At 50.0% G+C, this 11,586-nt stretch overlaps 3 protein-coding genes across 3 annotated transcripts; 2 read left to right on the top strand and 1 right to left on the bottom strand.

Moving 5' to 3' along the window:
* Positions 1-335: 335 nt before the first annotated feature.
* On the top strand, positions 336-1,092 carry MIND_00887800 (uncharacterized protein; the record flags this gene model as incomplete). The annotated part of the gene is made up of 4 exons (XM_037365531.1): positions 336-604; positions 658-883; positions 929-995; positions 1,049-1,092. The coding sequence occupies 4 exons, from the start codon at positions 336-338 to the stop codon at positions 1,090-1,092; spliced, it is 606 nt and encodes a 201-aa protein (XP_037218773.1).
* A 664-nt stretch (positions 1,093-1,756) lies between these two features.
* Positions 1,757-4,040, bottom strand: MIND_00887700 (Adenylosuccinate synthetase; the record flags this gene model as incomplete). The annotated part of the gene is made up of 7 exons (XM_037365530.1): positions 1,757-1,765; positions 1,820-2,021; positions 2,075-2,118; positions 2,658-3,323; positions 3,371-3,557; positions 3,608-3,721; positions 3,769-4,040. 7 exons carry the CDS (start codon positions 4,038-4,040, stop codon positions 1,757-1,759), a joined length of 1,494 nt encoding a protein of 497 aa, XP_037218772.1.
* Positions 4,041-4,390: 350 nt separating this feature from the next.
* MIND_00887600 (ZnMc domain-containing protein) lies at positions 4,391-10,678 on the top strand (the record flags this gene model as incomplete). The annotated part of the gene is made up of 21 exons (XM_037365529.1): positions 4,391-4,408; positions 4,456-4,478; positions 4,532-4,607; positions 4,656-4,726; positions 4,773-4,861; positions 4,912-5,049; positions 5,101-5,275; positions 5,325-6,157; positions 6,207-6,271; positions 6,321-6,407; positions 6,456-6,717; positions 6,764-7,395; positions 7,448-7,564; positions 7,613-8,203; positions 8,257-8,452; positions 8,505-8,668; positions 8,722-8,910; positions 8,959-9,762; positions 9,812-10,006; positions 10,055-10,348; positions 10,394-10,678. 21 exons carry the CDS (start codon positions 4,391-4,393, stop codon positions 10,676-10,678), a joined length of 5,304 nt encoding a protein of 1,767 aa, XP_037218771.1.
* Positions 10,679-11,586: the final 908 nt, after the last annotated feature.

Genomic DNA, 11,586 nt, shown 5'->3' with positions numbered 1-11,586 from the left:
CTCGTTTCCTACTTGTTTTGTACCTTCGTACTAGTTCTCGCAACGCGATTTTCTGAACTGACAATCCTCGCTGTTCCATTTGAACTGAGAAGGCCACGATTCGCTCTTCATCTCTGCAAGCTGCAACAGAAACATTGATGTGACTCGGACACGACGCGTCTTAGCTTGTCTTTGCAGGACAGCATTGAAATTTACCTATGCTCATACTTACTATATGCTCAAGCTCCTCCGCCGCGATGGCACGCAACTTATGAAAGTTAACTCGACTTGGCGCTAGTGACTTGAAGCCCCATAAATGCTCGTCTTCCGCTCTAGCTTCTTGCCCCCAGCCCTCAATGGCAGAAGACCACACTCCCCTATACAAAACTATCGCTGAGCAAGTGGCGGCTTACATCGACCTCGCGGTCACGGCTCCTCCCGTAGAACCGTGGCGCCCACCTTTCACTGGAGAAGAAGATGAACTCCCTATGGAAGTTTTGTATGACTACGACGAAGTTTTTCCCCTTCCTGCCGGTCTAGACGCACTCCTCGGTACCGTTGCAATTTCGGACGGCCACAGGCAGACTTTCCAACAAGTTCTTTCTGATCTTTTGCACTTGCCTCTGTAAGTGAAGACAAGTTTCGACGTTGCACAACTTAACAGCCGACTTCCTATAGGAACGGAGGCGTCGAATACCATATCAAAGAGCTTCGTCTTGCTTATCGTTCCAGAAAAAACAGGTCCCTTTTTACTTGGGATATCGCTCGTCCTACTCGGCTGGTGGCCAATTATAATCTCCTTGGCCGAGCAGAGGGTATTCTTAAAGACCGTGCCCATCCGCCATACCCTCTGACGGTTCAAGACGTCCCCTTCTTGCAACCGCCAGTCCCTGGTTCGAACAAGGTAACTACTTATACATACCAAGCGAGATATTCACCCTGTCTTTAGGAAAAACCTCTGCCCTCGTATGTTGGCGCTCACGTTCACGCCCGACTTGTTCAAGCAAAATCCGACCGTGCGTTGTCTAGTTGTCTGCTTTGCGTCTAGTTGTTCATAAGCTTTTCTTAGTCGATATCCACGCACCGAACCACGATCTTGAAATCCTTGGCTAGATCGCCCCCATAGAAAAAAAACCAGCTGACGGATGAAAGAGTGGTCATGATGATGAGCTAGATCTTGTGGTTTGAATCGTGCTGTATTTGACCTATTAACTTGCAAAACCATTTCCGATTTCTGGGCCTGTTTCGATGCATTGAAGGTTCCGCTGGTGCCTGAGTACATTTCGCGAACACTTCAAGCTATTCTCCCTGAACTGGCTCGTTGGATGGCTCGTTGGTAGACAGAACACTCGCTGGTAGACAGAACACTCGCGTCACCACCGACACTATCCATTGTCGACACAAGCACAAGAGAGCACGATTCACTGTAGATTTTGGAACCAGAATGTCACAGTCAGCGCGTATGTGACCGGACGTGTTCACCTAGTCGTTCGTTCCTCATAGGTCGGACCGTTAGTATTCAACGCCTACAGAGCGCATGACTGAGGCCTATATGAAGTGAGCAATGATGTCAACCACGGTCAAGCGTACACCGAATCCGATGTGGAAAGTATCCGACATCCTCATATGAGCTCATGCTGATGATGCAAATAATGATATGAGTGGGGGGATATACGACCACAATACCGTCTAATGAACCCAAACGCGCTTGCCGTCCGAGACAGATTATAATGTGTATGTAGTAGTCTAGTCGTCCGATGGCGCGCCCTAACTCCGTCTAAGCAGTCTGGCAACAAATTAGTTAGCTTCACAGCCTGAACACAAAGACAGCGCAACGTACCGCCTCCTTCATATACGTGATAAGGTCGTTCCGGTCTTTGTCTTTCTTGAGACCGGCGAAGGCCATCTTCGTGCCGGGGATGTATTTTTTCGGGTTTTCGAGGTACTCAAAGAGCGTTGACTCGTCCCATGTTACGCCCTTGTTGACGTTGGCAGCGGTGTATGAGAAGTCTTTAGCTTGACCAGACTTGCGCCCGAAGATGCTGTTTGGAGGGCCCACAGTTAGCTCATGGTGTCAACATGGACAACGACATACCCGTGGAGGTTAGGCCCGACTTTATTGGGCTCACCCGCGCCGAGCTAGAGGAGAGGTAAGCTTTGAGGTCAAAAGCAGATCGAGAGAAAGAGAGAAAACGAACGGTGTGGCATTGAGCGCAGCGAGTCTTGAACAGACCGGCTCCCTTACCAGCGTCTCCTGCACCGTCATTAGCCTCCAGAAGGAATACAGGGTGGACAGGACTCGCCAGGTGCGAAAGGCATTTTGATGTTGAGGGGAAAGAGGGTTGGTTAATGTACAACGAAGTGGAAGAGGAACAACCAGCAGTGCCAGCAAAACTTTTTAAATCACGTTGATGCCGGTCTTCGCCGGAACCAATCACAGGAGCGGAATTATCCCGAGCCGATGGTCCGATTTTGCCCGACATGACTCAGCCTGAAAGATCTCTGGCCAGTTGCAGCGTTTTGGACTCGACGGAGGATCGTTTACGGTTGGTATGAGCTTATATAGCCAATAATCTAGTACTCTAAGCTACACTGAACTACTTACTTCTTTCCCTTCCTTTCTAAACTGATCAAGCTTTTCTGGGCTTGACCAACATGGCGTCTCGTTCAGGACCTACACCAATCCACTTTATCGGCACTCCCAAGAACCCTTCGATGAACTCCACATAGGTCCTGCAGTTTTCTGGTAGATCTTCGTACTTGCGGATCGAAGAGATCGGGGTTTGCCAACCGGGAAGAGTGAAATACTGAACATCGACTGAGCCTAGGACGCCTAAGTCGGCGGGGAAACCTGGGAGGGCAGCTCCATTGACTTTGTATTCGACACCAATTTTGATTTCAGCCAGTCCGTCAAGAACGTCGAGTTTGGTGAGGTTGAGCTCGTCGTAACCATTGATCAAGCAGGAGTGGGTGAGAACGACCAAGTCCAGCCAGCCACAACGACGTGTTCGGCCAGTAGTTACGCCAAATTCGTGTCCGACAGATTGAAGATGCTCTCCAATAGTATCAAGTTGCTCCGTTGGGAAGGGACCACCACCCACGCGAGTTGTGTATGCTTTGACGACACCGACAGCGTTGCCAATTGCTCGTGGAGGTAGGCCGAGGCCAGTACAAACGCCTCCTATTGTCGTAGACGATGATGTCACGAAGGGGTAGGTCCCGAAATCAAGGTCGAGCATCGCAGCGTTAGCGCCTTCAACCAGGACGCGCTTCTTCTCTTCCAGTGCCTTGTGGAGGTAAACAACACTATCTACAACGTAGGGCTTGAGGCGTTCAGCGAGTTCCTAAATGGATTTTTAGAAAAACGGTTGTCAATTCATGTTTTAATCACCTTATAGCGCACTATCTCCCCCTCTGTGTCATATTCAAACGAGCCATAGCGCTTGAACCGGCCCTCGACCAGTTTGCGAAATTTGTCCGCAAATGTTTCCGGATCGAAGAGATGATGGATGCGCAGGCCAGAGCGGGAGGCTTTTCCAGAATACGCTGGGCCGATTCCTTTTTTTGTCGTTCCGATGCTACGATAACAACTTGAGATGCGATTGTGGAGACCACAGTGAAAGATCACCTTGATCCTCCTAGCTCGACTTCTTTCAGTCCATCGACAATTTGGTGGAAGTCAAAGACCAAATGAGCACGGTCAGAAACAAAAAGTCGACCAGAACAGTCAAGCCCTATAAGACTGTCAAATTGTCGCGGTAGATCTCGACAGCTGGCTTGCCTTGGGACTGTAATGCATCGAGCTCCGCAAAGAACGAGGGCACATGAACGACAACGCCGTTTCCGATGAGGCCGATACATGAAGGATTCACAAGGCCACTGGGCAAGAGATGAAAGGCAAAAGTTGTCTTGACGCCATTGATAGGCGCAACAATTGTGTGGCCAGCGTTGTTACCACCAGCACATCGGGCGCAGATGTCCGCCTCCGCAGCAAGGATGTCAACGAGCTTTCCCTTACCCTCGTCGCCCCACTGCGACCCGAGCACGACAGTCGTCGTCATAAAGCGAGTAACGAAAGCGTGACTTGTCATCGGCGCCTAATCTTGTTCTGTTCCTTCATCCCAAGTTTCACCCGCCTGCCGTACCGCCCAGAAACTCGCATTAGAGCTTATTAGCAACTCAGGCTCCTTTCACAACAACGACATGTCGTAATTATCAGGTACGCGTACCATTTGGGGTCCATTCCACTTGCTCATTTACAAGTTTCAACATCACTTTAGTGTCGGACTGGTTGGACCTGTCACCGGTTTTGCGCCCTGAATCGCGCTTGGAGCCCTTGTTCTACGGCTACGGCTACGGCTGGTGAAGCCGGCTTTTTCTGTTGACACTCGTCCCTCACCAATTTCGATAAATGGCGAAGAGCGAGCGAGTGAGGGCCATTAACCCCAGCCTCCATCCGTCTTACAATGGCTACAGATTCAACCACCCCCCACGCCTGCGTGATAGAAGAGGCTCAGCAGAGAAGAGCAATCAGCGACGAAAAGATTGTCAGTGCCATTGGTGGACCTGCGGGATCACAGCAAGATGCGGTGAACGCAAAAGTTGACGGCTTGTGGGATAGTGGAGCGGTGTGTATGCTGACACTAACCCAGTTCTAGTTTCTAACATATATCCAGACCGTCACCTATTCCTTCATCGAGGGAACTCAAAATCAGCAAGAAAAAGTCGACAAAGTACTGCTCGAATGGTGAGTTTTGTTACCCTTCCTCGTCTCCCTACCTCAAATGTTGGAGGCTTCCCTACGCCAACATCGCTTTCCAGCGCGAAGCTGTTGGTACCGTTCGCATCTCCTTCGACCCTCACCAGGCTTCTTGGAGTTATGGCACGTACTTGTTCAGTTATACTTCGCATTCTCTTAATATTTCTTCGCAGTTGGGAATGCTAGTAAAGAGATCCCTAGTCCTGCTCCAACAATGAACCTAGGTTCGGTCGCTGACACCACCACAATCACTGTCAGTGACCGAGGAGCCATTTTGCATCAGTTCGGACATTGCCTTGGCTTGCTGCACGGTAAATCTGAATTTTCTGTGCTTGATCGAGTATTGAATCGTCCGTGATCAGAGCACCATAACCCCACTGCGGGTGGAGGGGTTACACTGAAAGAAGAGGCAGTCTACGCATACTATACAGCAGCGCAAGGCTGGAACAAGGAGACGATCAAGCAACGTATTCTCGATGTTTATAATACGACAGACGTCTCCAACTACAGTGAGATAGACATGGCATCCATTATGAAGTGAGTCCAATGACTTGATCCTTCTTCTTCGCCTGATATCGAATTGAAGATATCCAATTCCCTCGGAGTTGACTGTCGAAGGGGTTGCTGTCGAAACCAACCAAGCCCTCTCGCCCCAAGACATGGCTTACATGGTCATCAACTATCCCAGGCCAACGCCACATGCTTCCGCTCCTCAATGGACGTTAGACCACGCTCTCGAAGTTTCGGCAACCGGGAAAGATGCAGCAGCTGAAATTTCAGCAGCTCACAAAGCTGGAGACATCGCCAGTGTCCGTGCCCTGTTTGCTACATTTCAGGCTTCAGCGAGAATCAACCAATCGCCAGCGGCTCCAAAAGTAGACCCGATCTCAAATCCACCAGCAGCAAAGGAATCACCAGACGAGTGGTGTCTGACTCTTGATGATCAGCAAAACTACCGAGGCATCAGCCCCAAACAACTTCTTTGGCTTCCGCACCAGCAAATCAGATTTGGATTTTTTGACTCGAACCAACGGGGCTGCGAAGCTACAGAGTTTCGCAAGACCCGTGTTCGCAATGCTCTCAAGCTCTACATGAGGCATACTTCGCTCGTATTCATTGAGGTTGAAGACGACGAGTTCCGTTCGTTGGATTTCTCGAAAGTGTCAGACCGTGTTCAATGCCCCCTTCGTATCGCGTTTGGTGAACCGGAGACAGTGGGTGGAAAAGTGCGGTACGGGTGGTCGCAAAATGGGAAGAAGCTTGCGACATTCGAGTTTGCGGGTCCCGGTAATGTGCACAGCGCTCCTGGCCCCAGGTATGCAACGATGTGGCTTGGCGGGCAGCCTTGGATCGAGAGCACTGCGCAAGAGAATGGTCGTGCAACGGCCGCGATTTATCATGAACTTGGTCATGTTCTTGGTGCGTCTTTCAATTCATGATCTGAAGCGTCCTCTCATCTTATGGATAGGTTTATCGCATCCGGCTGACAGCAAGAATTTACAAAATGTTGCAAACTCTTTGAGATCATCGTTGGCACGTGACCTGGTCCGTTTCAAGTGTTTCTGTGCTGATGATTCCCAAGGTGGACCCAATGAGCATCATGATTAGTACTTCGAGGGACGCAAACTCCAATACTATTCCTTCTCCAACCGATTTGGACCTACTACGTGTGAGCAATTTGACAGATGGCGGATCAGTTATCTAAGCACACCTCCAGCTCCTGTACCCGGATAATGGCTCAAGCAATGGCAAGTTTGCTGCTGCTTTAAACGCTTTTAATTTCTCTCCGGATGACCGGAGCAATCTCTTGGCCTTGGCTGAAAGAGTTATCGGCGAAAGGAACAAAATCGACGAGGGACTCATCGGTATTCTCTGGTCAAGCATCGCTACGGCATTCAATCAAGATTATCGCCGTGGACGACTTTCAACAAGCGCACCTGTGCTCAACGATCTAGCATACGTGTCGGGCCCTCTGATAGGTGAGATTCTTGAATTCGATTTGATGCTAGACTCATGGCGTTCTAGATCCTGAATTCGAGCCAGCAAATGTATGGTGTGCTTCGGCGATTTGTGACGATGCTGTCTCCAAGACCTCCGTAACCAGACCAAGTTCTCACCGCCACCTCGAATCGCGTGATCAACTGTGGCTGCCCCATGAACGAATCACGTATGGTTTCTTGCCATCTCTTGGTCCCGAAAGGGAGACAGCACCCACCGAATACCGCAAACGATTCGTTAGAGAGGTTATCGCACAATATACCAAACACACCTCTCTCATCTTTGAAGAGGTGTCGGACACTCTCATGGGTTCCGCCGATTTTTGGAGTGAAGCAGATCGCCACCGTGTCGATATCCGTATTGCGTTCGGGGGTCCTGTTCAGAAGACGGCAGAGAAATGGGTTTGGGGCTGGTCTTATACCGGGGCAGACGCCAGAAAGTTCGATGGACTTCCTAAAGCTGGCGCACTCGCATATGCAACCACTTTCCTGGCAGGCCTCCCTCACGGCTCACCACATGAAGTATCCAAAGAACATCTAGCAGAAGCGACTCGGGCTGTTTATCATGAAGTTGGCCATATATTTGGTCTTTCCCACCAATCCGAAGCGCCGACATCTGCTACCCCAAATAACATCGGTCAACTCCTGGTCGCGAGCATGGTTCGTCGTTCTTTTGCAACCACTGTCCTCGATGACATTTTTTTGGCAACAGATCGATCCTGATAGTGTCATGTTATACCGAAACAAACCATTCCCCAAAGCTTCACAGCTGTCAACCTATTGCAAGTCCAATCCAACGCCGTCCGCCACCGACCTAGCTCTTCTTAGAGTAAGAATAAGATTTTGACTTGAGCCCCAACTGAATCTCTCCAAATAGTTGATGTATCCGGATAACGGAACTGCCAATAGTGCATTTGCGCATGCCTTACGACAAATGCAGTTCTCTTCAACAGACATACAATCCCTTCTCGCTAAAGTGGCATTGGCTATTGCGCGACCCTCGCAGGTGAATGCGACTGAAATCAAGAAAATACGTAGCAGCATTGCCCTCGACATTAATCTTGCCCCCCGGATAGCAAAACCTATAGCGGATATTCATCTGCGGGAACGTACAGGTGAAGAAAACAACCTTGTTGCACCGAACGCCGGTGGTGAGGTTGGCATTCTCGCCGATAGTGACACGGCAGAGTCGGGTGGCCAAGCAACTGGATTTTTATACGAGCTTGTGCAAAACTTGAAGCAGTTTTTCAATCCAGGGCAAAGTCAACAATTTACCCTCCAATTCCCTGGGCGGTTTCTCGATCAGAACTCGTATGCGTGGAACACGGCCGACGCAGGTATCAATGGACAGTTCGTAAAACCGACTGTCGTCAATGAGGCGGAGTTTCGCCTTGCTGATCAACTCTATGACCTCTCAGACGTGGTGGGTGGACCAAACGGGACAAATCTGTCGATTGTATATGAGCAGGTCTGTGAAATAGTTGCTTTCTTGAAGCAAAGTGGCTGATTTTCCCTCCTCAGCTGTTGAATAATTTATTGCCGAAATTTGTACCCAATGGGCTTGGTACCCAACAAGCAGAAATTCGCGACTGGTTGACACAAGACGTGCCGATGTCGCAGTGGATGAAAGATATCCAAGCGCGCCATCGGGTCCGAGAACGAGAACGAGCTGATGCTTTGGCGCTACTTTTGGGAACCAAGACCGCAGAACAAATCGGTGGGTGTTAATGTTTTGCCTTGGCTTGAAAACTGTTAACGATTCTGCTTAGCTGCTGAACATGAACAGGAACAGAGTGCTTCTGGAGATGACTCAGAGAACAACAAGGAAACAATTAATCGCATTGAGCTCAGCCAGCTGCTCATGAACGAGTATCTGTACACGAAGCAAGACTGGCAGACCGAGCGCGATGCGCTAATGAAGCACGCTAATGCGGTGCGGGGTCTCACTTATGATATCCTACTTGTCGAACTCATGTCACTTGTCAGGCTGATCTTGGGACTGCTGAATCGGCCAAAGCGCTGGACGAACTCGCGCGCAAGCTTTCTCACATAACTGCATCCCGGCAAGCGTTGTTGGCCGAGAAATACAATGACGCAGTCGTCCGCGGTCATTCGCACACCATCAAAGAGTATCTTGGGTACCTCGATATAGCGAGTCCCGCGGAGGCGCTGCAGGTGAATATTTGCTCAAAGTTGATGGCGTGTCTTATTCGTGCAACTTAGAGTGCCAAAGACTCGTTACGCGAATCCGCCATGTCATCTCTCGACGGCAGTATGAAAGTTTATCCCATTCAGCTCACTCCTCTTGATTGGTTCGAGGGTCTGTCGACATCATTCACCATGGAAGATTTGACCCAGGATCCCGAACTGATTCGACAGCAAATTGGCGCCAAGTCCCAACAACGTGACACATTGACCTCCCAACTCGTCTCCTTACAATTAGGCGAGAACGGGAACCCCGCGGAGTTGGAGAAGAAGGTCAAAGACGAGCAAGGCGAGGTCGACACCGCGAAAAGCAACTTGCTCAAAACCTACACATCTAACATCGTCGAGACGGCCAAGACGTGTCTCAACGCTGCGGGAAAGGTCAACATCGAGGCGCTGGCGTTGTTAGTCAAGAAAACGCCCGATTTCCTGAAGCCGATAGAAGCTATGATGGAGAAGTTGGAGGACGCACAAGCACGGCTCACCGCGTCTTCGCGTGCATTAACCGATATAAAGGTTGCGCATGCACTCGCGAAGGCGTCTGATACCAAGGACCAACAACAACAAATTACTCTGCGGATTCAGTCGTTGACGGAGGAGCTTAACCAGCTGCAGCTGCGATGGAAAACATTGACGGCCAATAGCACTGAGGGTGGTGCCAAACCCAATCCGCGGCCTGATCGCAGTAAAGAGGAAATTCCCAAGACGCCTATCAAATTACCTGGGGAGAGCTCCTCTGGCGGGAGTCGCTGGCAGACGATTGCGTTCACGAGCAGCTCGCAGACTCGCAAGAAGCTTACTCAGAATAATGCGTCTGCTACAGTAAGATTCTCTTTTTGGCTGCGCCATCTGTCACTCAACAGATTATCAGTCAAAGCAATGGTCATGTAACCTGTGGTTCGCTTCGGCATCCGGGAGTGCGTCTTCTGAAAGTGCAGACTCGTCGCAGAAGACTACGGCCAGTGACGACACAATTGAACTCGCGTTCCGTGCGACGCTGGTCACCGTCGATCGGGGCGGTTGGTTCCAGCCCCAATTTTTTAAACAATCGAATGCGTTCTATAAGGTGCATTTCTCGTTCTTTCTGCTTGCACAAGACTGACCGAAGATTTAGGTTAACAAGGACATATCTTGGACCAGCAAAGTGAAGAATGAAAAGGACAAAGTTACGGGGCTCATGCCTGGCTTTCCGATCGCTTTTATTCTGGCCAAAGACATCGTCATTCGCATTACCCATGGGACAAGTCAGTCAGAAGACCGAAAGAAGTATGATTCGCACAACTCGGCCGCTTCGGGCGGTATCCTGTGCTTCTCTTACGCGCAGAGTTCTTCAAGTAGCTCCGAGGCGTCGTCGAGCAACTATGAGGCGTATTCGAATGGCTTTGTTGTGAAAATCCCTGGCCCGCAGGTATGTTAAGTCTTCTGCGTTCAATCAGAGACTCAGTTGCGACAGATACTTGGGTATATGGTCCAGAAGCTAAACTCTGATGAAGGAGAAATGATGCCGAGCAAGCTCCCAGATGGCTTCCTCATTCCGGACAAACAATATGAGAAGGGCAAGGCGAAAGAGAAGGAGCAAGAGGCGAAAGAGAAGGAGCACGAGGCCAAGGCAAGGCAAGAGTCGTCTCCTGCCGTCACACACGAAAACCTCAAAGATGTGGTGGCCCGGATGATGGAGGATAAGATTGAAGACTTGTTTCATCAGCTTAAGGACAAGGGGGGAGAACATGTGTCATAATCAGGCTGCTATATAACACATTGGCTGAAATAACTTGGTGTGGGCAATGTGGCACGGCAAGTGTCAACTTCCCACTTGAACTTGAACAACATTTCTGTCTGGTCACAGGTCTCCGACAGCAAAATGAATTCCTGGTTGGCAGCTGCAGCAGCTTGGACTGACGAGGCCGTCAAACGGCTACGGCGCAACAAATCTCTCTCTTCACTAATGCTGTTTCCAAGGTCGCTCAACATGTTGGTAAGGACCAAGATCGAGTCATGGTCTAATTCACGAATGGATTTAAAACCGCGGTAGTGATTGGAGTTCAGAAGATTGAGACAGTACAAAACAAGTAGGAAACGAACGGTCCAGAGTGGGGCGACATCTTCCGTAACATTAACGCCAGTATTTCTGCGACGCGCGGATCCATCGGGGAGCGTTTGATGATGCAAGGCGCGCAAAGTGCTTGACCAGAAAGCTAGCGTGATGTCGGCGATCGATCAGGCGTTTAAGCCGAGTGCCGGCATTACACCCTCCCAGGCCGCCCTTTGCCCCTTGCCCTCCCCTGTGCTGAGTTGTCGTTTGACGAAAACCTTGAAGTGAACCTAAAGAAAATCGGGTCCATGGATATCCGCCCGTCGCGTCCACACTGGGAAATTCAGGAAGAGTCGCCCACTCGTTGCGAAGACCGGGAGCCAAATTGATGGACAATCAGCACAGAAACGACAACAACTGTTGAATCGTACTTGAGATCGTGAAAAGAGGCGAAAGAGACCAGGTTCGTAGTCGATGTTCAGGGTAGAGTTCATGCCGGAGTTGCAGGCAAGGGAAGGGTTAGTTATTCAAGAGAAGGACATCGACCTTGACCCAAAGTTGCTGTTAATTGTCGGCAAGTCGGTTTCGAAGTCGTCAAAGAAAGCTGACTGTCA

The sequence above is a fragment of the Mycena indigotica genome (genome assembly GCF_014461135.1).
Source record: "Mycena indigotica strain 171206Taipei chromosome Unknown Mind.scaff0007, whole genome shotgun sequence".
Lineage (NCBI taxonomy): Eukaryota > Fungi > Basidiomycota > Agaricomycetes > Agaricales > Mycenaceae > Mycena > Mycena indigotica.
Note: the sequence above shows the minus strand (reverse complement) of the source record. Positions and strands in the feature narration are given on the sequence as shown.